The sequence below is a fragment of the Ictalurus punctatus genome, chromosome 8 (genome assembly GCF_001660625.3).
Source record: "Ictalurus punctatus breed USDA103 chromosome 8, Coco_2.0, whole genome shotgun sequence".
Classification (NCBI taxonomy): domain Eukaryota; kingdom Metazoa; phylum Chordata; class Actinopteri; order Siluriformes; family Ictaluridae; genus Ictalurus; species Ictalurus punctatus.
In genome coordinates, this window is record NC_030423.2 from 24509142 (window position 1) to 24537020 (window position 27879).

At 40.5% G+C, this 27879-nt stretch overlaps 1 protein-coding gene across 2 annotated transcripts in view; it reads left to right on the forward strand.

The window, feature by feature from the left end:
- aff2 (AF4/FMR2 family, member 2) overlaps positions 1-21814 on the forward strand; it is a 263231-nt gene extending 241417 nt beyond the window's left edge. For both annotated transcript variants that reach the window (XM_017474720.3, XM_017474719.3), the window contains exons 15-21: positions 255-318; positions 2069-2205; positions 2780-2851; positions 5869-5962; positions 6232-6281; positions 8070-8302; positions 13837-21814. In XM_017474720.3, the coding sequence (XP_017330209.1) occupies positions 255-318; positions 2069-2205; positions 2780-2851; positions 5869-5962; positions 6232-6281; positions 8070-8302; positions 13837-13958 (772 nt within the window). In that variant the 3' untranslated portion in view covers positions 13959-21814. The remainder of the gene's footprint in view (positions 1-254; positions 319-2068; positions 2206-2779; positions 2852-5868; positions 5963-6231; positions 6282-8069; positions 8303-13836) is intronic.
- Positions 21815-27879: the final 6065 nt, after the last annotated feature.

Below are 27879 nucleotides of genomic sequence, written 5' to 3' on the forward strand. Positions count from 1 at the left end.
AAACAAGTTAGTACATTAATAAAAGATGATTTAATGCTTAGTGACATGAAGGAGTTCAGTCTTCATTTGAAGACAGCCGGTGACTCAGCTGTTTGGACATCCAGGGGAAGTTCCTTCCACCACCTTGTTTCCATGAATGTCTTTCTTGTATCTTGCTTGGCTTTCTTGTATGGTGTATCAGATCTTACAGTGAGGGGTCTTATTACATACACATGCCTTTCCTGATCCCAGGTAATATATTTCCTCTTCCACAGTGTTCATAATGCGGACTACTACATGCAGGAAGCCAAGAAACTAAAGCACAAAGCTGATGCGCTGGTAAGCTCGGCCTTTCTTCTGCTCTCCGTGTTTCGCAATAAATTCCGTGTTAGAAACTCTCGTCTAAAACAGATGTCTAAACAGAAAAACCTCAATCAACTCAGTCATGTGTCCTTAACTAATGTCCTCTAGTGATGTCATCAAGGCATGTGTCAAACTCAGAATTAATACAGATAAGACTATCAGGAGTGGTGAAAGAGCAGAAGGCCAGAACTCCACCTCTTTATCAAGTTTAATTGCTGCTTTTCATTGCAAGCAGACAACCACTGAGAGCAAAAAAGAACATTCCAGAGCTAAGACCTTTACTGAAGAAGCTCAGGAAGAGGTCTCTTAAAGGACTTCAAAGAAGACGATCATGATTTACTAAACAGCCTGTCGCAGCCCTAATAATCCACTTCCAGCAATTATATCTCACAGCATTGTCCTTTATAGAACGTTACATCCAGTCCATCGTAAATCATCAGGGCGATGTAAAAACCTGGTCATGAATACACAGTAAAGGGAATTGATTGTCCGTGTTGCCGTAGCGTAATTGCCAGAATGTAATGAATCTCTGGGCTGCGGTCTGGCTCATATTAAAGGGTTTATTTGGAAATGGATGGAACCTGTTCAAGGGGTGCCTGCTAAGACAAGTGGTCAGTAAATCTGTTTTACGTTCTCCCATGCATAAAGTACAGATTGGGAATTGTGTTTCCTAGGGCTGCGACGGTTAGCATTATTGATGACTATTTGATTAATGGAAACATCTATGTAAGTAACCATGGCAACAAATCAGTGAAATAAAAGAGCAGAGAAATGTACAGCTGATATGGGCCTGGTGTTAAAACAAATAATACACATTCGTCATCCATGAATTCTTATAGTGGGCAGCATGCATTTTTTAAAATAATAATGTTATGTGTAATTGTCTTTGTACTGTTTTTTTTTTTTTTAAAGAATTTGCGAATAAAATGCAAAGCGTGTGCATGCTATAGCTCATTTGCATATAGTGATGCCCACAAAACTCCATAAAAGGTCAAGCTCAAGGGAAGTGAGGGGAATGCACAAACTGGCACAAAGTTTCTCAAAGGTATTGTAGCATTGTCAACCCACAAGAATGATTATTTAGCAGCTTAACAGCACCTGAAAAGGGTTCATCTGGAAAGAGATTACAGTAAAGGTGAATTACAGTCGGTGTACCGAGGTGATGTACGCCACAAACATCACACAGAAAGACTGCTGTGTTTAATTGTTTAAACAGCGACTGTCTGCCAAACATCCCTCACACCGACATGCTCTTCAGCTCTACAGCTCATGGTTGTAATTGAAATAAATAATCGAGTTAAACCTGATGGCGTAATCCACACACAGTGTAAAATTCCAGTAATCAGAGCCAATTACAGAACTCAAAGCCAATCAGTTGAGGTTTACATCAGTTAGTCTTTTTACACATAAATGTTCTCTTGTAGGATACGAATGGTTTGGTTTTTGATCCTGAATTTATATGATTTTCATGAAAACCACATTTCCTGTGTAAATAAATTAACGGACAATTTACTAATAACTTCATATGTATCCAGCTCAACAAACGAGGCCCAGTGTCCGAAACTATTTTTAAAGTCAACGGCCTCGGGAACACCTTCAAAGTATTAAGTAAAAAAAAAATGTAACTGCCGTCTGTTCCTGATCTTCTTTTTTATCCTCTCACCATTTGATTGCTGTCTCTGAATACCCCCCCCCCACCCCGACTCCACCCCTCCTCCCTGTACAGATAGAGAAGTTTGGCAAAGCGGTCAATTACGCAGACGGTGCACTCTCCTTCATCGAATGCGGCAATGCTATGGAACGAGACCCGTTAGAGGCCAAGTCGCCGTACACCATGTACTCGGAAACTGTTGAGCTCATTAGGTCAGTGCTGCCAAAAGCCAGCTTCTCATCTCTCTCTCGCTCCCTCTCTCTGTCGCTCCCTCTTTTCTCCCACCCTCCGGCACGGCCACCCTACCTGCCGTGATTAAAATAAAAGCGATGATTGCCATTAGGGCCACCGCAAGGCAACTCCACGTTACAAGCCGTGCAATTAGCAGCCCTTGTTTTATTAATGTCACAGAGAATGAACATAGATGGACCTCGAAGCTCATCAGCACACTCGGCAAATCAGCTGGCGGTGATTGAAATCGGGGCTCAGAGGAAACCATGTGTGGTCGTGCACCACACACACACACACACACACACACACACATAGGAATTGCTAATACTGTACTATAAGCACCCATAAAATGGGCTTGCATTAGATATTAAAGCATTTCATTTATGCTGAAAGGGAAATGATGTTTTGATAATTCTCCATTCCATAATCATTAAGCGTAGTATTGGAAGCAGCAGGGTCTTTTAAGCGACGCTCCACAGAAAGAAACAAACTATAGCGATATTAGATTTCTCACGGCTTTCGCTCATTAAGTCGCTTTGTTTTGTATCATTTAAGGTATGCAATGAGATTAAAGAACTTCACCAGTCACTCAGCCACGCTGCCGGAGAAGAAATTAGCGGTGCTGTGGTGAGTTGAGATTATATGTGTTTTCTCTGTACATTACAAGCATTTTCTGTGCACATGCATTTCACATACATTCTATTGCAGAGTATTACAAGATGCATAAAGGATTCTTAAAAAATCAATACCATGGCACTATTGAATTCTCGATTCTCATTGGTCTGTAGGTGTTTGCTTCATTTTCTATAACAGCAGCTCTGACAGTAAAGCTAGCTGCAAGGGATATAGTGTATTAACGCAGTGTAGAAGCATTTCTGTAGTAACAGCATAGCCAGGGATTACACTGAATAAAAAGGTGTAAATATTGATGTGAGGTTCTCTGTGAGGAGACATGTGTTTAATATGGAAGGAGTCTCCAATGTTAGCACTTTGTAACAGTCAGAGGTAAAGCTGTAACGTTACTGTAGGTTTTCCACCTCAAGAAAGTCTTCATGATGAAGGCGGCTTTGCTGTAACATGATAAGCTGCGTTTTATTTTATTTTTTTATTTTTTTCTGGGGAAAGGGGGGTCTATACTAACTTCAAGGCTAGTGAGGGAGTGGCTCTTTAATCCCGCTATAATGTGAAGTCGCCTCCGAAACTACTGGAACAGCAAGGCCAATTCTTTTGTTTTTTTGCTGTAGACTAAAGACATTTGGGTTTGAGATCAAATATTTCCGGATTATTTCCGGGCATTTCTAAGTAGATTTGTTAAAACGACACAGAACTTAGCACTTTATTGTTAAACAATAAATTGCTCTAAACATCTACTCTTGGTTTTAGCCTTCAGTTTCACCTGTAAAGGATGCGTTTGTTGGTAATAAATAAATAAATAAATAAATAAATAAATAAATAAATAAATAAAAAGTATAAGCCAACATGAAGATCAGAGAGCTGTCCATAGGAGAAAACCAAGCCATTTTGAAGCTGAGAAAAGAGGGGAAATCAGTCCGAGGCATTGCATAAACATTGGGCATAGCCAATATGACAGTTTGGAATGTCCTGAAAAGAAACCACTGGTTTACTGAGCAATCTTTTGATACAAAAGGTTCTGTGCTTTATGTTGTTTAACACAGCTAGATCTAAATACCAGGAAATAAAAGATGAAATCATAAACGCTCGTCTTTTGATCTCAAACCCAAATGTCTTTGTTGTATAGCCCCCCAAAAAAAATTAATTGGCCTTGCTGTTCCAGTAGTTTTGGCAGGGACTGTACGTAGTAAGTTTGTAAGTGTTCCATGCCATTAAATGTAACTATAAACAAATAAATAGTACAAAGTGTCATTTTTAATGAATAAAGGAAAAAGTAAGAGTAATAAATTAATTAGTAAGAGCAATAAAACACTTCAGAACGCAATGTTATTGGAAACTAATCAACTTCGGAGTAGTAACAGTAACTCCCATTTCACATCAGGTCACAACAGACCACCATGTTTGTAATTATTTTCCTATAACTGCATGCTCCTTTGTGTTTTATTCCGTATTTACTCTACACACTCTCTATAAAGCATGAAAAGACACACGCCTTCTGCTTGAGGTTTTAATACAGTCATCATGAGCATCCAGTAAATGCCACTGTGTTTGAAAAGCCTATTGTCTGGCAGTGTAAAAACCCCAAGCTCAACACCAGTTGCCAGCCGTCAGCAGCCTGATGTGCCACTTTGCCGCTGCTCCACTTTGTCTAAATCTCCCCTCAGCCATCACCCGTCTACAATCGGTCCTATCTGGGCGCTTTAAAACACAGCTAAAGCACTTAATCAGCTTAGACCGGATCATTATTCTTGTATTTCATTAAGCCGTTAGCGGATAATGAAAGATTTCCGTGCTGCTGCACTGGGGATGTGTACTCGAAGCCTGATAAAAGACATCCACGTGCCAATCTGCATGTCACGTCACCAAGACTTGTTTATGTTGAATGTCAAGGTTATATCTGTGCTCACGTTGGATTGATACGTGGCTTCTGGCTTTGTGCTTTAGTTTATCAAAGTCATTTAGTATTTAAAAGGAACATCCAAGCGCTCCTTCAGGTAAATTTCAGAGATGTCATCAATGTTTCATTCAAACATTTTCACAGCTTCACATCGAGGGGGAAAAAAATCCTTGCTTATTAATCTTTATAATTAACGTGAGCTTCAACGACATGGATCGGTCGCGTAGTGAAATTCTGTGCCGAGTGTTTTTCTCGGTCTATTTTTACTTCGGTTAACAGTTTCTTATATTGCCTACAATGCTCTTTGAGTATCCGGTGCCACTGGGAATTAGCACTCACTTCATCTCTACCTAAAGAGAGTGTTGCGGCGGCTCTTTAGTCCTTTAGTATCTTCATTTCTCTCAACTCCTCCTGTGTACGCTCTGCTCAAACAGATTCAACTTTCATGCTGATACCATCATCAACACCATCATCTCGTAGATCACTGATTACATGAGCCAAGTCTTTGTCGCAGCTCAACTGCATGGTATAGCTACTTTCAGCTAACGTTTGCACCAGTGTTTTCACTACTTCTATGTCGGACGATTAATATGACGTTAAATATTCCTGAAAAATGGTGACCGAGAATACAAGCTCTTACTCAATCGATAGATTAGCATCACAATCACTAAACCCATCACAAATATTTCAATATGTGTCACGATGGAGTTTTGCTTTAATGCTGCCTGGAGTTGTCATGTAAGGTAAAATTACATTGTGGCAGCCTGTTTTCAAACCTGACCTAGATCTGAGTGTCCATGAGTACACCGTGTTATAGCTCAAACACAAGGAGTCTGCTCTTATTAGAATTGACAGAGGGCTAGTTCAGTTCCATGGGGCGGTGCATATGTCCCGAGCATCTGGTGTCTCATAAGCATTGGACTGAAAGGTCAGTCACTCCACGCTACTGGCTGTGTCTTAGCCAACACTCTCATCCATGCACACCAGGACGAGGTTTGTTTACCTGTTCTGAAGTCACATCCTATCAAGAACATTTCTCAAGAAACCTGCCAGTGTTTACTCGTGTTTGTTCCGCTGTTTTGTATAACCGTTGCACGTATTTCCTTCTCGACAGCAATCGGTGTTTATCCCTGCTGTACTTGCGGATGTTCAAACTGAAAAAGGATCATGCGATGAAGTATTCACGCTCCTTGATGGAGTACTTCAAGGTGAAACCCTTACACGTGATCTGCATTTAAAAAAAAAAAAAAAAAATTAAATTAATTTAAAGCAGTTTGTATTTTGGAACTAGCTGTGATGTTCTGATGAATTATTAAAAGTTGTCATTTGTTTGGTTGGTGTACAAATGAATACCATTAATTATCTGCTCATGTTGTCAGAAAGACCATTATGATTAATCGTGTTTGGGCGCTTGACCATGCTCTGTCAGTTCACTTTAATTATTTATTTATTTGTTTGTTTATTTGTTACTCCACAGAATTCGGCGAAAAGTTCTCAAGCACCTTCACCGTGGGGCTCCAATGGAAAGTATGTCCTTTCTCTATATCTGTATCCGGCATCCTTTCACCTCTAGCCTCATCCTTTCCTTGCTAATGCCTGATGATGAAACGTTTCAACATAATGATTCGGTTTGCACTAACAAATTACCCGTGTCACTATTTTTGCTATATACGACCAAGACGCATAACTTCCAAACTCCAAATAGTAAAAACCAAAGAAAACGCACCCCCAGGCCAAAGACGTGTGTTTCCATAGGCGGATTTCCAAATTGTCCGGTGTTAATGGGTGCGTGATTGTGCCCTGCGATGGATTGGATGAGCACCCCGTCCAGGCTGTCCCACGCCTTGTGCCCTGAGTTCCCTGAGATAATGAGCTCCAGTCTCCACGCGACCCTGTGTAGGATAAGCGTTATGGAAAATGGATGGATAGATGTTTTTTCTTCCGTTTTTGCTCATCAAACATTAAATGGGAACTAAAGTTGTGAACGAGGAACTGAAGAAACAGACCACACGTACCATAGGATTGGTCTGGGGGAATCATTCGAGCCAATCGTTTGGATCGGTCGCTTTACAACGTCATAGCTAACTGAGATAATCTCAATTCAAATGTCACTTGTCTTGTTGTCACTGATATTGTGGCTGTACTGTATGTACATAGGAAATTAATGGTGCGTCGGCTTGACGCTTGCTAGTATTAATGTAGGGTTACTTTCAGCACAAAAATGAACTCTACGAAGACAGGAGTGGAGCTCTTACATGCCAAAGCCATGGCAACCTAATGTTTGGTGCGGGCTGGGAAGGCACGGGAAGGGAGGGGGGGGGGGGGGGATAAAGAGAGACTTGGCCTCTGGCTGGACACTACACAGGCCTGCTGCTCTGCAGCCATCACACCTGTCAAAACCAATTAGCTCCAGAAGCCAGAGCCCTCCAGTCTTCTCTACTATGTTACCAGTAAAGAGAGCTTTTTAATCTTCCCCTACCTGCTGATCAACACCAGCTCCCTTACACACTCACTCTCTCTCTCTCTCTCTCTCAGACACACACACACACACACACACACACACACACACACACACACACACACACACCTACTCCCCCACTCTCCCGTCTGCACTTTGTTTACCTTCTTTACTGTCATGAATCTTTTCTCTCCTTCTTGCTGTCTCTGCTGTTTCTGCTGTCTCTCTCCTTCACTTATGGTCTGTTTATTTGAGTAAAAACCTGCACTGCCCCAAGAATGGACCTTGCTGTTGACAGTGAACATAATTTAGCCCTGCAGGGTGCTAGTGCGGCTCAATTTATCGCTGGATTACAGGCAACGTGGCTTGATTGTTTAGGTTTAAGCACTGAAAGACGGATGTGTGTGTGTGTGTGTGTTTTGAAGGAATGGACAATGTAGATGTGCTTGTGTGCTAGAAAAACTCCAGGCTTGATGCTAATAACATTTTACAAGAAGCGAAACAGCTAAGCTAGTGAACAGTGGACTGTTTTTGTTGTTGTTGTTGTTGGTTTTTTCTGTTTTGTTTTGTTTTTCGTGGGTTTTTTTTTTCTTTTCTTTTTTTTTTTTTTTTTTCTTTGGGGGGGGGGGGGGGGGGGTAAATGTTAAAAAACAAGATTTCCTTCATGCAAATCAATCGTTTTCAGAATAAATAAAGGCACCCTGCCTCATGGAAGGCAGCCCAGCATGCCAATTTGCACTTGCATATTAATTAAAAACAACAGCAGAAGAAATAATTGGGGTAAAAGTGTCCATAAAAATGCAAGTCTTTGCATTATTCATTAGCTAATATACATTTCCCCCCCTCGCATCTGTCAGGACTACTGGAACACCATCTCCCATGTCCCTGAGTCCCTCCCCCATCAGCTCGGTCAACAGCAACACCGGAGCCATGCTTTCTTCCTCCTCGTCCTCTTCCTCATCCTCGGGCAGTGTGGCCATCCCGCAGCGCATCCACCACATGGCCGCCAGCCACGTCAATATCACCAACAACATCCTGCGCAGCTATGAGCACTGGGACACGGCCGACAAGCTGGCCCACGAGAGCCAAGGTACAAACTCTGCCAAAATGTTTCCATGATTCTCAATGCCGAAGGAATATTGACGTTGACATATCGATTAATACCGAGGGCGCAATTTAACACAAATGGCAAAAATAAGGTTGTATGTACGGATTGTATTTCCACAGTAACCGGAAACGAGGGCAGAATCGTGAAAAAGAGTGGGGTTTTATTGAGTGCATTATCAAGAGGTGCATTTACACCAAGCATCCTGCTCAAAAGTTTACATCCCCCTAGGTCTTAATGTTTACCTGCTCAGGACAAACAAGGGACTCATGAACAACTCTCACAAAACATAAACACATCCAGGTAACGACACACGGGATTAAGGATTGAGCGTGTGTAGACTTTCGAACCGGTTCATTTGTGTAAATTCAGTTATTATCATGTCTTGTGGACTATATGTAAACATCTGTTATGTGAAATAGCTTATTCAGGGCGGCACTAAATAAACAACTAGATGCAATTTTTATGATGCCTCTTATATTATTTAAATGATTAACATTTTGCAGATCCTGCAAGGCGTATGTAAACTTACGACCTCAACTGTGTGCTGTGTTAATTGTGTGATTGACGGAGCCACAACTTAGTTCTAGAGGTTTTACTCCTGGACGGGGATCTCACAAGACCCATCAATAAAGTTGTCAGATATGACACTACAGATACAAAGGTCAAATACTAATAAAGGTCATATTCATTAACATGGGAGTGTATTGAACGTGGCATGGTGCTCGTGCAAGCCTGTACTGTGATCATTCATTTAACTTGAACAAATGCTTCATCTCTGTTTAGGTATCCGTGGTTTAAATGACTGATCTGTTTATATTTTGGGAAAGAGAAACAATTCTATTCATGAGAAAACACCATGGATGGATACAAACAAAAATAAGTGTGGGAGCAGGATTGGTCAGAGTTCAGTCATCTATACTGAACCTCCAGGGTTGGGGGTTTGATTCCCACACCCTGTGTGGGTGGAGATTGCACGTTCTCCCCGTGCTTCAGGGGTTTCCTCGGGGTACTCTGGTTTCCTACACCAGTCCAAAGACATGCGTTGTAGGCTGATTTGCATTTCCAAGTTGTTCATCATGTGTGAGTGATGGGATATGCCCTGTGATGGGATGTCAGCCCATACAAGGTGCTCCCCTCGTTGTACCCTGAGTTCCCTGGGATAGGTTTCAGGCTTCCCCGTGACCCTGTGTAGGCTAAACAGTACAGAAAATAGATGGATGGATGGATAATTACATCGGTTGTATTTTGTAAGTACTTGGATACAGTGCTGGTCAAAAATCTGTCATTTAAATGCTTCTAAGTATCAAATTAAAAACTATATTGAGCAATAAACAATTGTACAACCCATAACTATGCTATCAAATCATATATTGCGTTTAAAACTGTGTAAAACTGTGTAAATGTTCTACTAGGTTGTTTCAGGCTTATTTGAGAATGTGCTACAGTTCTTTTCTTCTTTTTTTTTTTCCTCTGTGAATTAAATCCCAGACAGCCTCAATGTCTTTTATCAGAAATCTATTATTTAACAAAATAAAAACAATTCTCTGTTACAGAATTGATTAGGGGGGTGGGGGTGGTATAGCTTGGAGGTTTGGAAGTAAAATTTTAAAATCGATTTTGGAAATCTGGCTTTTCTGATGGCACACTAATGCAGCAGGCCGAAAACAGCCATGTGCTCCATCCATCCATCCGTCCAGCCATCCATTTTCTGTACCGCATATCCTTACTACGTCCTGGAGAACCTGGAGCTCATCCCAGGGAGCATAGGACACAAGGCGGGGGACACCATGGACAGGTTGCCAATCCATCGCAGGGCATAGCCATGTACTGTATATCAAAATTCATTTACAAATTGTGGGGTGATTAAGACTTTTGCAAGAAATGGGGCAAGAATTTTTAGCTTTTGTTTGAAGTCAGGGATGAAAAGTTTTGCATCTGGTTCAGGCAGGAGTATTAACATTAACCCAATGTGAGTTGGGAAATATCTTTCTGCTGACGATATCAGAAAAAAAAAAAAAAACAATTGGCAATTGGATTCATGAGTGATGGAAAATTGGCATCCCTCAAGAATCACAGCACTTGCAACTACACAAAGATAAGTCCTTAAAGCTTTTCAGTTATAAAAAATGAAATGTTTTTTGGCGTTGAAAATTGTCCACGTCGAAATTTAGATAAGTCCCTAAAGCAAACATTGTTGAACTCTTACATCTTGAATATCCTTGCAGAAAGGGTTCTACTTTGAATACATTTCTTCTTTCTGATTCATAGAGAATCATTTTACATTTATTCATTTGGCGGACGCTTTTATCCAAAGTGCCTAGCGAGATGAAGGAGCGTACAATCCATTCTGTTAGTTGCACAGTCGAGGGATAAGGGCCTTGCATTCATCCTCAACAACTGCAAAGTACCAAAGTGCTTCCCACATCAGCGTGCCACTCGCTCATTAGGCCTGATTGGTCTTCTTTTACATCTTATCTACATCTGTCAGAGGATGAAAAGAGAACTGGCCCCTTTTCACACATTAGCCTTATCAGTGAGGGAGCATTTGTATGGACCACTGGAGACAGAGAGTGCCTTCATAGCTCTGCAGGTTTGATGGGGCTTCCTCTGTCATTTCCTCTCTCTTGTTCCTCTAGAGAAGGCTAATTAAAAAGCATGGGGATGCTGAATGTCACGGGTGAGGGCTGTCTGACTCTGAAGGCTTAAGTCTGACCCTCTCCCGCTCTCGCTCTCTCTCTCTCTCTGTCTCTGTCTCTCTCTCTATCCCCTCTTCACTGTCTTATTTCATAATGTAGTAAATTAGGGCCAGTTGAATTTAGCCTTTGGTAAAAATGATGTCAAATCTAGAGCACTGCAAGCTCACATGTACACAGCGAAGAGGATTCCGCCATGTGGATAGCTTACTGTTACAGTTTGTAGTTAATAAAGAAACACAGTAAAATATTTTCAATTACTATTCTGGTAGACGTAAGAGCTACTTCCTGTTTATCACACCTTTGTCCAATTTCATTTTCAACCTGTACAACCTACTGTATGATTCAATTAGAGTTATGATCCCATGGGAAATTTATCATATAATTTTTTGCAAATTAATGGCATGGACAATGTTAAATGAGGCTTGTTGCTCTGCATTGGAGACTGTTTAGCTCTTGAGGAAAACCAAAGAACTTTTTTTTTTTTTTTTTTTTAATGAAACAGAAAGTATTTGATCTGTACAAGCCAGGTTATGGATATAAGAACATATATATATATATATATATATATATATATATATATATATATATATATATATATATATGCAGTTAAAAATATCTTTTAGCACAATCAGAGCCATGAATTAAGAAGAAAAAAACAACAACATTTGAACACATCTGGAATGGTTAAACATCTAGCAAATACTGAACACATACAGTCATGTGGAAAAAAATAAGTACACCCCATGGAAATCTTTTTTGACATATTTGGACAAGCATACATTTGATCCTCTTTGAAACAGTGCCTGTTAATAAAGTTGATATACTCTATGAAATGACACATACAATTAACATTTTGTAGTAATTTTCGCAATTTAAATTAAACAGAGCAGTCACATGGGATAAAGTAAGTACACCCCTACATTTATCACACCTTCAAATCCATATAATTACAATCAGGTGTTCGGGATTAGATTAGCCAGTGATTAGAACCTGCTTAGAACTGCTCTCAGATCTAGTGTCTGGTGTTCCCTTTGCTAGTGAGGTGTGTGGTGTCATCATGCCAAGATCTAAAGAGGCCTTCAGAAAAAAGGTTGTGGATGCCTATGAGTCTGGCAAGGGATTTTAAAAGATCTCTAAATTATTTGAAATACATCATTCCACTGTTAGGAAAATAATCAAATAGCGCAGGTTTCAAACGACTGCCAGTTTGTCCAGGACTGGCCGTCACAGCAAATTCAGCTCAGGAGCAGACCGTCTGATGCAAAAAGAATCACCAAGAACAACAAAATTTCATCACAGGATCTGCTAGTTAGTCTTGCAACTGTTGGTGTCAAAGTGCATGGTTTTATAATCAGAAAGAGATTTGACCTGCACGGGAGGCATGCCAGGAAAAAGCCTTTGCAAGACTACAGTTTGCCAATGAGCATATAGGCAAATATAGGCAAAGACCAGGCCTTTTGGAATAATGTGCTCTGGACAGACGAATCAAAGATAGAGCTGATTGGTCACAGTACCAGCAGACATGTTTGGTGCAGACCAAAGACAGATTTTCAGGAGAAGCACCTCATACCAACTGTGAAGCACGGTGGTGGAAATGTTATGGTTTGTGGTTGCTTGACTGCCTCAGGGACTGGACAGCTTGCATTCATTGATATAACTGTGAATTCTGCACCATATCAAGCAGAGCACTTGAAGATACTGTCAGGCCATCTGTTGAAGTTGAAGTTGAAGTTGAACTGAAAATGGACCTTTCAACAGGATAATGATCCTAAGCACACGAGCAAATCCACTAAGGAATGGCTCAAAAAGAAGAAATGGAGGGTTATGGAATGGCCTAGTCGAAGCTCAGGTTTGAATCCCATTGAAATGTTGTGGGGGAATTTGAAAAGGCCAGTACACGCAAGAAAACCCTCAAACATCCTGCAACTGAAAGAATATTACATTAAAGCGTGGTCAAAAATTCCAGCAAGCCTGGTGACAATTACGCAAAATGCCTAGAAGAAGTTATTTCTGCTAAGTGGGCAATGCTACCTTCTGAGGTCAAGGTTGTACTTACTTTTGCCACATCTATTGGTAATTCTGTTGAATAAATGATTTAAAAAGCTAATTTTTTGTTCAAGTATATCAACTTTATTAATAGGCACTGTTTCAAAGATGCTCAAATGTATGCTTGTCCAAATATGTAAAAAAAAAAAAAAAAAAGCCAACAATTTCCATGGGGTGTACTTAATTTTTCACATGACTGAAGTTGAAAGGCATGTGCTTAAAAAGTTCTGCAGTGTGAAGTGTATTCTAATCATGTTTCTAACCTTACAGATTTATTAATCGCGGGGTACCAATATTTTTGAAAACAGCATTTTGTAGATGAATACACTAATTGGATTTTTTTTTTTTTTTTTTTTTAAAGTTTGAATTATTCTTTATGTTTAAATATGGCCATACGGTTTATGTCGGAGGGTGCCAATATTTTTGAAACCAGTGTTGTACAGAAAAATCCACTAATTTAGAACTTCATTATGGTTTAAAAAAAATATTGATTTAGATAAAACTATACAGCTGTTTGAACTAGTAAAAAAGAAAAATCACTCGTGGAATGTTTTATTCATATTACATATGTCTGCTCATTTTATGAAGGGTGCCAATAATTTTGAAACCAGTTTTTTGCAGAGATATATTCTCTTTAATCTTCTGTTTAAACAAAACTGTATAGGTGTTTAAACTCAAAACATGCTTTATCCATTTTATTTGCGTTGTACATTTATATTTGCTAATTTACAAAGGGTGCCAATAATTCTGAATTATTTATTTTTTCCCCCTCAGAGTTCTTTCAGGAGTTGGACTCGGTGATGGAGCCACTGACGCAGCACAGCAGCATGACTGACCTGGTACGCTACATCCGCCAAGGACTGCACTGGCTCCGCATCGAGGCCCATTTGTTATAGTGCTGGAGCTTTTCACTGTGCTCTCTCTCTCTCTCTCTCTCTCTCTCTCTCTCTCTCTCTCTCTCTCCTGCTCTCCTTCTCTCTTTCTCTCACTCTTCCTGCCACTCCTTCCATCACTTCCTCCTTCCACCAGCACTGCCGTCTCAGAGTCGCTCCTACGCAAACGGAGCTGAGGAACAAGTGGAACGTGAGGTGCTGTATGATTATTCATGGAGATCTAGAGCACTTTGGGAAGGACTGCAAAAACTGTCATTGTGTTCTGAACAGAAAAAAAAGAAAAAAGAAAATACGCTTCTGCTTGCAGCTGTTACAGAGGACACAGGATGTCATGTGACTCGACCAGGCAGATTGTTGAGACGGGACAGTATCTTAGTTTTTGAATCTGCTCTCTCGTTTTGTACAGTGTACATTATTTCCTATAAAGTGAAAGGAAGGGGCAAACAGGTGCCCGGTGTGCAATCCTTCTCTATGTCAGTATTGTTTCTTTGTATTACATGTCGATGGCTTTATAAAAACGATTGTGAAGGACTGAGGTGGGGTCAAAGGAGTAGCAAAAAAAAAAAAAAAAGGAGTCGAAAGAGATCCATCTTTTAGAGGAAAACTCCACCCTGTTAATATTTATAATTAACATGTGATCTTCAATGATGTCAAATATTTATTTTGCAATGTCTCTTATTGACATTGAAACTAAAATGGTCTTGGAAGGTTTATTGCATTACCCAAAATACCGTTTGACTACCTGCAGATATTGGTGCCAGTGAAAAAGGAGCTCCATATAAAGAGTGTGCTGCGGCGGCACTTTAGTCCTTTAGTCTGTTTTCTCCACTCCTTCTACATTGGATTTCTCATTAATACGACATGAAAGATGGCTGAAAAATTTCTTGCTCTTTTGTATTTCTGAGAAATATGAAGGGTTTTTTTTTTTACCCCCTCCTATATTAAACGCCATTGTAGCCACACTAGCGGTGTCCTCATGTGACATCCACTTAGCACAACTGCTAACACGCCAGCTCACAGTTCTCACAGGAATAACCAAAATAAAAACGTCAACAAACGCCAACCAACAAATTAGCACTAGCTAAACACATCAGAAATATGTTGAAATAAGTCAATGAAATGTGCTTCAGGGTGGATTTTTCCTTTGAAGTGCACCTATTATGGGTTTGAAACGTGCCTAATTTTGTTTAAACTTTAACGTGCTCATAATTTAAACTGCAGCATTACCTTTTTTTCCACCCCAGTGTCACAAACGACTCGTTCAATGATTCGTTCTAAATGAATCTTTCTAAACTCCTCCTTTCATAGAGCATACTCTGCTCTGATTGGGCAGATGTCCCAGTCTGTTGTGATTGATCTACTGCTGTCAGCGAGCAGCCGATGAAGATCATGAGGCGGGGCTTTTTGTTACAAACCTACGTAGGTTCGTACAGGAAGTAAAGTCTGGAATCACTAACGACTCGTTTCAGCTGTTCAGAATCGCTTCCTTCTTTCGGGAGTCGATAACTCCGTTTGTCGTCCGCTTTGATCTTTGAAACTTTGCAGACTGTTTTTTTACATTCACAAACAGCTCTATAACACACTACATGTACGGTAATATTTGAAAAACCATAATAGGTGCATTTTAAATTCCCCTTATTAAATGTAACTTTCTTCAGTGCCATGATAATGATTCATATGTAACACTCACGTTGGCTTTATTCCAAATCTGATTATTCAAAGGGGACCACGTGTTTAAAAATTGTCCGAGAGTGTTTAACGGACGTACAGTTGACTTCTCAGCACGCACACACACACACACACACACACACACACACACACACAAAAACACACATGCAGCGTCTCTTTGACTCAACAGCTCTTTTATCTTTCCAATATGTACCATACTGACTGTGTTCTATATGCCGACTCTTTTACTATTCGATGTTTGCATGTTCACAGAGAGTGTTATTAGATAGTTTTGAGAGAGTCCAAACATCATTAACAATTATTCAGAATTCTGTGCTGTTTTTTTTATTATTTATTCCTATTTTATTATGTCACATCTTGTCGATTTTCCTGGACAGGCAGCTTTCAAATCAGCTCTGTTGTTTTTACCTACAAAGAGTTTAGTGCCTATGGTAGTTAAAAAATGCCCCCCCCCCCCCCCCCAATTCCCCCCAAAACAAAATTTGACTTGTAAACCTGTAGCTCACAAATTGAATTTCTTTCTTTCTTTCTTTCTTATTAAGCAGTGGACTCTTTATTGCCTGTACTTTACTGTTTGTTATCAGTAGTACACTGTTGACATGCTGTCAGTGAGATGTTTCTCCATGCTCTTCTGTTCCGATTTGTCAGCGTAGGCGTGTGTGAACGTGTGAAAGGTGCGCGTGAACGGATGACCGTGCTCAGATTCTCGGCGCCAGCATCAGTTCCATTAAGCTTATAGGTTACACCGAGAGTCTTGACGTGAGCGAGAGAGAGAGAGAGAGAGAGAGAGAGAGAAAGTGTGTGTATGTGTGTGTGGGCGTGAAAAGTGAATTTCACCAAGAATATACAAAAGTGCCTGCATATGCAATGAGAATTTATTAGAGTCTATATTTAAGAACGAGAATGAATTGAAAAATCTTTCCATACCATATTGGTATATTTGATTTTTTTTGTTTCTTTTTCATACGACCACAATTATTTATTTGTGTGCTTTATACTAGCGATGGTGATATCTTGTCCAATGTTGCGATAATGACATTGAAACTTTTCTGATCTCATTTATGCTCTGATGATGCTAGAAAATGTCTCGATGAAACATTTACCCCAATATAAATACGTATGTAAAGGTTTTCCATCAGTCAGACCAAACATTTAAAAACAGACAAATACTGTCAAAACCAAACGCTACCCCAGCAGCACTCTTTAATGTCTTACTCTCTTTAAATTCTCACTAGATTGTTTTTTTTCCCCTTCAAACCCGCCTCTGCTGAACATTCACGGGAAAATTACGAGCGTTAAATCAACAGCCAAAGTGTGCAAGTGAGATCAGTGTAAATATTCAGTATATATTGGAGGCGGTTTAAAGGCGGAGGCGTTCGTTTATCCCTCGCGATTTTACTGTTTGTGTATCTTTATAAGGAGCTGTACGTTTTCTCACACAGCAATCCACAAATCCACGTACAGTGCAATATAAACACAAGCGATTCATCTTAATAATCTCAAAATAGCTCCCCATAAACATTCGTTTTATCACGGGAGCACTTCAGAACACTGACTCACTTGTTTTCCTGCTCTTGCAAACATTTGATAAGCTCCAGAGTAATTTGAAATATATACAGTTATATATTTATTGATGAATGACATCATATTTTGTTTAGTTTTTTTTTTTTTGGTGATGTTTAATATTATGGAACTGTTATCACTTGTTAGGGCAGTTTCTGTATAAAATCACAACGGCCTCTATTATTTCTTTCTCTTAAGGTTAACAGTTTCAGTTTTCTTCCCAATTAATTAATTGTAACAGTCTAATGCATTAAATTTGCTCTGTCCCAAGCTCTTTTTCCCTCGTATATCCCTCTTGTAATTTGCGTCTATTTCGTGGAACATCCACAAAACAAGTCACTTCCTGTTATCACTTATACACGTGTAGCAGTGTATATAGGGTTATATTTTTTTTTTACTCTTGGGGTTAATAAGCCTAAATAATGTAGCTCGTCACGTTACCCAGAAAGTAAGAATAAAAATTTAATTCATTCACTTGATGATGTGCAGCAATCTCACTAGTGGTCTCCCTGAATAAAGCGTACATTTGTTTTTGGCATAAAATGCAGCTACATTTTGACATTTGGTCTGTTTTGGGAAACTTTACTTCGAAGACTGATTATAATCACACCCCTGAAGGTTACATGCCCATAATAGTTGCCCACTATGGAGCTTAAAAGCTGACTGAAATATTTGAATATGAATTTCATTGATCAGAATTATATACAAGTCATATTAAATAAAATACTTCTTTTTCCTGTGGTATAGTTAATAAATGGACACTTTTGCTAATGTTCTTTCTTCGTTTTGAGGTAACATTGCATTGAAAAACATATAATCGCACACTACAGGTTATTGTTTTGAGATTTTGAGAAAATCAGAACATATAGATATTGCGTACTTTGGTCAAAATCGAATCATTAAGTGAAGTCATTTGAAGCGATGCAACATGGAGTAGAACATTAATACATTAAATGCATCAAAAGTTTTTGTCCTATTCAAATACCTAAATTCCTATTAAGCATCTAAGTTTGACTTGCTAGCAAGTTAATGTTAGCATTGCCTAACTAGCTAGAACGTTACATAGATAGTTACACCAGGCATATACTAAGGCTACATCCACTTTAATCTGGATAAATTTGAAAACGCATCTTTTTCGCTAGGTTTTGGCCTTCCGGAGTTTTTGTCTTGCGTAAATGGAGCATTTCGAAAACACTCTCTCAAGTGGATAAATTTGCAAACACCATTTTTTGCGTTGTAGAGTAGACTGAAAAAACGGAGATGTTTAAGAACAATGACATATTTTTAGTCACGTAATGCAGTCACATCACCCATTCAACTCAAAAGCTAACAAGATGGTGGATGATGCTGTACAAGAGCATCTGTACATTTAAAAAAAACTTGTGTATTTCGTTGCCATTGCCGCATCAATACAAAGACAGGGAAAGTAAATAAGCGCTGGAGGGAAATTACGCATGACGAAGCTACGCATGCACAGTATAGGGATGGAAGCCTTTTCAGACGTTTCAGTGTGGACGAGCAATTTTTTGAATACTTGGGGAAAAAACGTTTTTAATAGGAAAATGCAATTTTCAGGTCTATCTGGACTAATGTGGATGTCGCCTGAGCCTCATGTTAACATCACTGTAGAAAACTAGCTACTCGTGTAGAACATTAAATAAAAAGTCAAAAGCACACGTTTTTCCCTGTGAATCTCGGGTGCTTCACTTTTGCCAAATTTACATAAAATCTGCATTTTTTGAGATACCAACAGTTCCAAAGATAGAAAAATTATTGGCCCAAGTTGCGTATCAGAAAAGCATTTGTCCTGTTGTGAGGAGATCGTTTGAATCCTGATGATTCCACAGCCATCTGTGGGAGGAAATTGGCTGTCCGTGCGGTGTGGATGGTGTATCACAGTGGCACATCTGTGAGCTCATTGACCAGTCCCTCCAGGATTTCGTGATTTTGCGATCGCAGAAATGAAAACAAAATCAAGCAAACTCTGCAATATTGAGAGGAGCTTGCAATTTTTCAAAATGACCGCAGATTTTCCACAGATTTGTGCGAAGACGTATCATGTGACATCATCACGACGTGCATTCAGCCCTCTTCTAACATGAGTACAGCTGAAAGGTCTCATTCACTGACAAACATCACCGTGAAAGACCGTGTAAAATATTTCGTGCGATTGCACTTTCACAAATTCAAGAAGTTTTCTGCGGAAAAAAGCACAAAAAACTTGCATCGCAAATGTTGAAAAAAAGCCGCAACAATAATCAAGCGTTTTCGGCTGCGAGAATCACAATCCTGTACGGACTGATTCGTGCGGAAGAGGGCAGATAGCACCCCTCCCATCCTGGTTGGTAGCTGGTGTGTGATAGAGGTGAGCTGGCTGGTGGGCGGGAATTGGCAGGTGGCCAGATTGGGACAAAACGTTAAACAGAAAAAAAAGAAGAATTTTCTTTATATACAAAATTCATATTCAAATACTTTGTGTCATCTTCCATGCTCCATAGACTACGTGTTCTCTAATGTCGATGAATGAATTTTGGAATAAACCTTTCACAAATTCTCCAAAATATTTATTCAGTGCTTATTATAAAGCAAACGTATAAAATAAAAATAAAAAAAGCAGTGCTGGCTTTTTATCGACAATAAATGATTGAGGTAATTTATTTATTTAACCTACAGTGGTTTAGAGGCCAGTTTCTAACCTCATCAGAAGTATTTTTGTACATATACATTTTTTACGTGAACGTCAATCACGATGCCTTGAGACTAAAGGAAGCATGTAAGGAAAAACATGGAGCAGTTAGTCCCGGTCTTGTTCAGTCTCGTTTTGTCTCCTTATGTACAGTACAGAGTGGTGCTCCATCATTTGTGTGTTTGGTGTTAAACCTTGTTGTCAGACCGAGGTGTTGCGTTTGACCTTACTCAATCTGTTGCCTTGAAACGTTTGCAGATTTACATAAGCTCTTATCCGCTGTGGTTTATTATTCAGAAACCCTCCTGCTACTTCATTACGTTTCAATTCAGTTTATTTCAAGCACCATTTGGAGTGTGTTTTTCTTCCGTTTCTGTAAAGCCGTGTGTACAGCTTATCAACGCTAAAGGGATTTCTGACAAAACAGAACAAATTTGCGTTACTTTGCTTCCTGTTTTAAAGGGATTGTTTGACATTTTTCCACACAATATATTCATCAAGTTCATCTTTGCGTGTGCAGTTATGACAGTTTCTGAGCTTACAGTAGCATATTGAAAGGAAGCCTAGAGGAGCTCATGATAAATACATTTTTAAAAATCATTTTCCATTGAATATTGCATTCATTTGTTAATTTTTATGTATCAATAAAAATTCCATCATTTTTCTTGTAGTATCTCTATTATGTATTTCCAACATTTTCCTACATGTGATTAGCAGGATAAAAAATGTTTAGTTCAATTGTAAATGTTTCTACAACTGTATAAAAATAAACTTAGAAACTGTTTTTTGTTTTGTTTTGTTTTGTTTTTTTAAAATCTGTGTAATCATTATGTATGGATTCAGCTCAGCCTCACATGTATAAGGGTCTGCACTTTTTCATTATGTTAATCGTTATTAACACTGCAGGAGGGGGGGGGAAGCGAGTGCAGATGAAAACCTCTGATTCTGGATTCAATAGAAAGAAATTTGAACAAAAAAATGTTGAACCATCCCTTTAATGTGAAAATTATTAATGCCCATGGAATGAACCAAACATATAATAAAGTCAGTGTGTGTCAGAAACTGGAGCGTGAAACCCCGGATTTTAATAGCTTTTGGGAAAATCAAAACTGGAGCAGTTTTCCAAAGAGATGTGGTTTATAATGTGGCCACATTGAAAATACAGGACAATGTGTGTTATCTTTTTTAAAGTTGTACTTAATCCAAAAGATGTTGATATATATATATATATATATATATATATATATATATATATATATATATATATATATATATATATGAAATATGTGTAGGTTTTCTACTTAGGACCACCACATGTACCATGTTGAACTCTTTCTAACGTTTAAAGTTGCCGCAAAAATTTTATGTCTTAAACCTACACCTAAATAAAAGAAATCCATGAAGTGCTCCCGATATGATTTGATATAATGAAAGAGCACGGTTCCTAGTCCGACTAAATAGCTTTTCATTCTCATTGGGGGTCCTGACTATTTAAGCTGTACAATTAATGTACACATTAACTCCAATGACTGAAGATATCAATGTTCTGGCATGCTGTAGACTTTAGTCTTTCCTTTTTCTTGTTTTCTTTGATTTTCTTTGTACATAGCAGGGGCACCTGCACATTTCTACATGTATAGTTGTAAGAATTCATTTTCAAATGCGTTATGTATCAAAGAATCTTCCTGCCTGGTTAGCTTTGTATTTCAAATGTGTTGCACAAGTTCAGCCTTTTGTTTTGCTTTTTTTCTTTGTTTTTTTTTATTCTTATTCTCTTTTTTTTGCCTATTGTATGTTTATTTTATAATAAAATTGATAAATGTAATAAACAAAAAAAATGAGATGTAGTTATGCTGTTTTTAAATGTTTAATGTCTGTATTTAAAAAAAAAAAAGCTGAATAAAAAATGGTATAAGGCAAATAGGAGCGCTTTAAGGAATTTTTGAGTGCACCGGTTGTTAAACCACATCAGTCATAAATGCTAAAGCAGGGGTTCCCACATTCGGAGTTGCGACCCCATGTAAGGTTGCTTGATTTACAAATGAGAACATGAGAGAAATTCACAGTCTCTTCTTTCAGGGGTTTCTTCCTGGTACTCCAGTCTCTTCCTCCAGTCCAAGGACATGTGTTGTATGCTGATTGGCATTTCCAAATTGTCCGTAATGTGTGACGGGTGTGTGAATGTGTGTGCGATTGTGCCTCCTGATGGGATGGCACCCCGTCCACCCCTGTGCCCCGAGTCCCCCGAGATAGGCTCCAGGCTCCCCTACGACCTTTGACCGAATCCAGCTAAAGTAGTCGCTCGTGTTACACGTATGTTACTCACATATGATATAATGTTCAAATGTTGCAATAGTCCTCAAGTATTAATCTGGAATTTAAAAAGTAGCTTATTCAAGTGCCAGTCATCTGCCAACTTCAATCTGTTTTTTTTTTCAGTCTCTCCAGCATTGTGCGATTGCAGAAATGAATGTAAAATCAAGCAAACTCTGCAACATTCAGATGAACTTGCGATTTTACTTTCAAACTTACCTCAGATTTTCCGCAGATTTGGGCCAAGACACGTCATGTGACCATAACAACTCACATCCAGCCAAAGCCCTCTTCGAGTCACGTGCGTCGAACATGAGTACAGCCAAAAGGTCTCGTTTACCAACAAACATCACTGTGAAAGACAATTCCGTGCAATTGAAATTGTGCCAATTTCAGTAGTTTTCTGCAAAAAAAAGCACAAAGAAACTACACAAATTGTATCGCAAATTTAAAAAAAAAAAAAAAAAAAAAGTGGAGCAAAATCAAGCATTTTTGGCTGCGACAATCACAAAAAAAAAAAAAAAAAACCTCAGTGAAATCCTATACGGACAGTTTTTCTCAGACCGTGGCAATCCCTTGAGCAAGAATTTTATGCCGTGATCACATCCAATATGTTACATAACCATGTTGAAACTTTTGTGCACAGCTTAGAAAACGCTCAATATGCAACTCAGCAAAAAATAAATAAATAAATAAATAAATACATTTTCCAGATAGGCTTAATTATAAGTTTGTCTGCTGCAGAGGTTAAGGCACTTTTTAATTAGAAAATCGAATGAACAAAACAGCACTTCAAAACTTTTGAAAACAAGGACCAAAAAACAAAACAAAACAAAAAAGATTTGTATTCGGGAATTGTGCTGATGTTAGCACAAAATCCCAAGGGATTTATTAGATGCATCCCATTTCTGTAATGTTCACGCAGTACACATTTTCATAGAAATTAGCCGATCTTCATGCGAGCGCATTCTTTAGGAAACTAATGACTCCTTATTTATTCATCACACGGAAAATTTGCTTGATCGGGCATACATGATTAATTTATTATGTGTTTCTTCTTCTACATTATGTTACTCCAAGCTTCTCCAATTTGGACAGCTTCCTTTCTCCCTTTCAGCTTGTTAAGAGTCTACCTACTAAATAATGTCCCAATTTAAGCGTCCAAGGCCTTTTATTTACTGAATGCGAGCTTTTCATTTCTCTTCGCTGACAGTTTAGATTTATTGATTTAATTGCCTCAGGTAACCATGCAATAAAATCACCGCGAAGATAAATTTCTGTGGCACTGTGCACCGTGGAGGTCATTTTTCAGCCTCCGTAGCTACATGTCTACAGGTCACAGGTGTAAATTTATTAGTCAAAGTCTCTCATTAACATGATGCCTTGAAATCATTTGAGTGCTGAAATGTGTAATGGCTTTATGAGGACGATGTGAGTGATAGGGCCCCTGAGCTGGAGCTTTGCTAATTGACAGTTCCAGGAATAACTGGTCCTCTCTGACAGTCGAGGGAAATTAAATAAATAAATAAATATCAGGTCTTGGCGAGCTACTGTAATCGTGACACGCAGAATACTAATGGAAATGTCACCATCTTACTTTGAAGTAGCGATCAAGCAAGAAGGTTCACATTTTGCCCCGAAATCTAGGTTCTAATTTAAATGTTCTTGCTTATCGGTGTGTAACTGGGATAAGGTCAAGCTTTTCTTGAATTGCTTCATTTCAGTCTAATTAGTGCTGTTTCTTAAAATAAATAAATTTTATATATATATATATATATATATATATATATATATATATATATATATATATATATATATATATATATATATATATATATAGTCACGAAGACAGAGCAGAGATAGGACGGATGCAAGTGCAGGATGAACAGCTGTTTATTTGAAAGACAGACAGGCAGACAAATCCAAAACGTGGTCCAAAACGTAATCCATAAACATGCAAGAGGTCAGGCGATTGGCAAACAGGCATACACGGGGCAAGGCAGGAATCTAGGTCGTGGTCACGGAAAACAGGGTCGATAAACAAAACAAGAAACGAACTATGACGAGGGACTCGAAGCGGATAATCCGGCGCGAACTAACTCTAAACAGGGACCGTGACTATGACTATGATACGCGCTAAACTAACTCTAAACATTTAATCTTCCACGTTGTGTGCTGGGAGGCGCGCGGTATATATGCGGACATGATCAGCGTCTAAACCGCTAGCAGCTGAGAGCAATTCAGACCCACGTGAAATCCCAGCCAATGACAGAACAGGGAGGAGACAGAAACATAAACAAAACACACGTGTCCAGATGTCATTACAGTCAACAACGGAAAAGCAGGTGCTCGCGCATTCGCGCTTAGAGCACGCTGCTTCAAGGGGGAATCGTGACAGAAACACCCCCCCCCCCCCAAAGGCACCCCTCCCGGAGTGCCATGAGTCATCCAACTTCATTGGCGGCCCCGGCCCCCTGGGCTGAATGTCCCAAGCAGAGCCAGGAAACGGCCCGGTGTTCTTGGCGGCGTAGGGAAGCGGAGCGACGTCCTCAGCTGAACAGAGAGGCTGAGTGACGTCCTCAGCTGAACAGAGAGGCTGAGAGACGACCTCGGGGGTCTCCTCGCGGCCAGGGAGAGGAGCGTGGGTCTCCTCGCGGCCAGGGAGAGGAGCATGGGTCGCCTCGAAGCAGAAGGGGGGAACGATGTTTGCCATGGAGCAGGAAGGCTGAGCGACAACCTCAGCTGAACAGGAAGACTGAGCGACGTCCACAGCTGAACAGGGTGGCAGAGAGACGACCTCAGTGGAACAGGGAGGCTGAGCGACGCCCACAGCTGAACGGGGAGGCTGAGCGACGTCCACAGCTGAACGGGGAGGCTGAGCGACGTCCACAGCTGAACGGGGAGGCTGAGCGACGTCCACAGCTGAACGGGGAGGCTGAGGCTCTGAGGTCACCAGGTGAACCTTGGGCATGGGCGGAGCTTGGGTGGCCGTGTCAGCAGACTCGGGCGTGAGCAGAACTTGGGTGGCCGTGTCAGCAGACTCGGGCGTGAGCAGAACTTGGGTGGCCGTGTCAGCACACTCGGGCGTGAGCAGAGCTTGGCGAGGCGTGTCAGCAGACAGGGGCCTGAGCAGAGCTTGGCGGGGCGTGTCAGCAGACTGGGGCCTGAGCAGAGCTTGGCGGGGCGTGTCAGCAGACTGGGGCCTGAGCAGAGCTTGGCGGGGCGTGTCAGCAGACTGGGGCCTGAGCAGAGCTTGGCGGGGCATGTCAGCAGACTTGGGCCTGAGCAGAGCTTGGTCATTAGGCTTAGATATTAGTAGAGCTTGGTCAACTGGGTCAGCAGGCTTGAACGTGAGCTCAGGGACGAGAGGCTTGGCTTGGACCTCAGGGACGAGAGGCTTGGCTTGGACCTCAGGGACGAGAGGCTTGGCTTGGACCTCAGGGACGAGAGGCTTGGCTTGGACCTCAGGGACTGGAGGCTTGGCTTGGACCTCAGAGACTGGAGGCTTGGCTTGGACCTCAGAGACTGGAGGCTTGACTTGGACCTCAGGGACTGGAGGCTTGACTTGGACCTCAGGGACTGGAGGCTTGACTTGGACCTCAGGGACTGGAGACTTGACCTGGATCTCAGGGACTGCAGGCTTGACCTGGATCTCAGGGACTGGAGGCTTGACTTGGATCTCAGGGACTGGAGGCCTGACTTGGATCTCAGGGACTGGAGGCCTGACTTGGATCTCAGGGACTGGAGGCTTGACCTGGATCTCAGGGAATGGAGGCTTGACCTGTATCTCAGGGACTGGAGGCTTGACCTGGATGTCAGGGACTTGAGACTTGACTTGGATCTCAGGGACTTGAGACTTGACTTGGATTTCAGAGTTGAGCTCTGCATGAAGTTGCCTGTAGTAGTAGGTAAACAGCAGGGCAGGTTCGCCTACCAGACTTACCCCCCTGAGAAGTTGTTCTAGTTCGTCCTTCGCCTCCGGACTCCCGAATCGCACCATGAATACCCCCACAAACTGTTCTACACCATTCAGGTTCCTACAGTGCTTATCCAGTTTGAGCTGCACCCATTGACAGGCCGGTCCGAAGAACCGGGACCACATGAATCGGAGCAACAGGAACAACAGGGAACACCAGGAAAATCACTAGAGATATATTCAAACCCAAAACAAAATCCATTATGCCAGTTAGGGTCAACAAACCAAAATATCAGAACATCATCAAAACAGAAGGGCAAGGCACAAGGCAAGGCAAAGTCAAAGAATACATCAACAAAAACATGGCTCAGATATAACAAAATTGGCTTGCAAACTACAAGGCTCCACGGGGAAGGTCACGTGCTTTTTATAGCAGTTCAAAAGGAAATAGGAAACACAACCAAAGAAGTGAGTTAATATTCAGAGGAGCATGTCCTCTGGAGGTCTGGAGGAGAAAGGTCCAGGTTAGGTGTGTGTTCACATATCAAGCCATCATGTGGCAGAGGCTGTCTTTCCTCCTCGGCCAGTTATTTATCTTAAAGCATATTACTTAATAACAGGAAAGGCATGTAGTCACGGGAGTGTCTCTGGGATAAGTTTAGACTCTCCAACAGGTCGAAATAAATCAACGTTAAATCAACATCTTTGTGATTTTATCCAACCCCCTGCGTTACCCATTCTAACCATTTTATTATCACTGCAGTGAAAATAGCGTGTGTGTAATTATTGCTGAATTTCCATTTAATCATATCTAGCGGTACACTGGTGTTCCAATCAGACATTTTCAATCAGTATAAACAAATGAATTTTTTAAATCACCGCAAGTCTGTTATAAGATTAGTCAGGACACTGTTGGGTTTCTGTGTGTAGAGTATCGTGACTCTGTGTGTAGCTGCTGGTGAGCAGGGCGATGGGAAAGGGGAAGGGTGTGAGCCCCCTGCTGGACAAACAACTCACACCTCTCTGCAATAACACTGGTACAGAGATAGAACAGACAGCACAACTAAAGCTTTTTTTGATAGTAAAACACTGTATATAACTACCACAATAATATTATAACTTATATTTAGAAGTATACATTTAAACCCAGTAAGGTAGGGTAACACGTTCGCCTCACACCTCCAGGGTGGGGGGTTCGATTCCCACCATGGAGTTTGCACGTTCTCCCCGTGCTGCGGGGGTTTCCTCCGGGTACTCCGGTTTCCTCCCCAAGTCCAAAGACATGCATGGTAGGCTGATTGGCATGTCCAAAGTGTCCGTAGTGTATGAATGGGTGTGTGAATGTGTGTGTGATTGTGCCCTGCGATGGATTGGCACCCTGTTCAGGGTGTACCCCGCCTTGTGCCCCATGCTCCCTGGGATAGGCTCCAGGTTTCCCCGTGACCCTGAAGGAAGGATAAGCGGTATAGAAGATGGATGGATGGATGGATGGCTGGATGGATGGAAGCTAGGGTAAAAAAAACTTTTTGGTATATGTTTACTTAAAATATACACATTTGTTCTAAATGTAAAATAAATAATATAATAATTAAATAAATAACATTTTAAAAATAAACAAATAAAGAAATATTCTACTTTACATTAAATTAGAGATTGGGGTAAAATCATCTGATCCTCCATTATGAACTCTTTCAACAATTTGCATTTCTTCAGTAGGTAGCAACCTAAAACAGAGCCCTAGAGCTGAGCAGATGAGG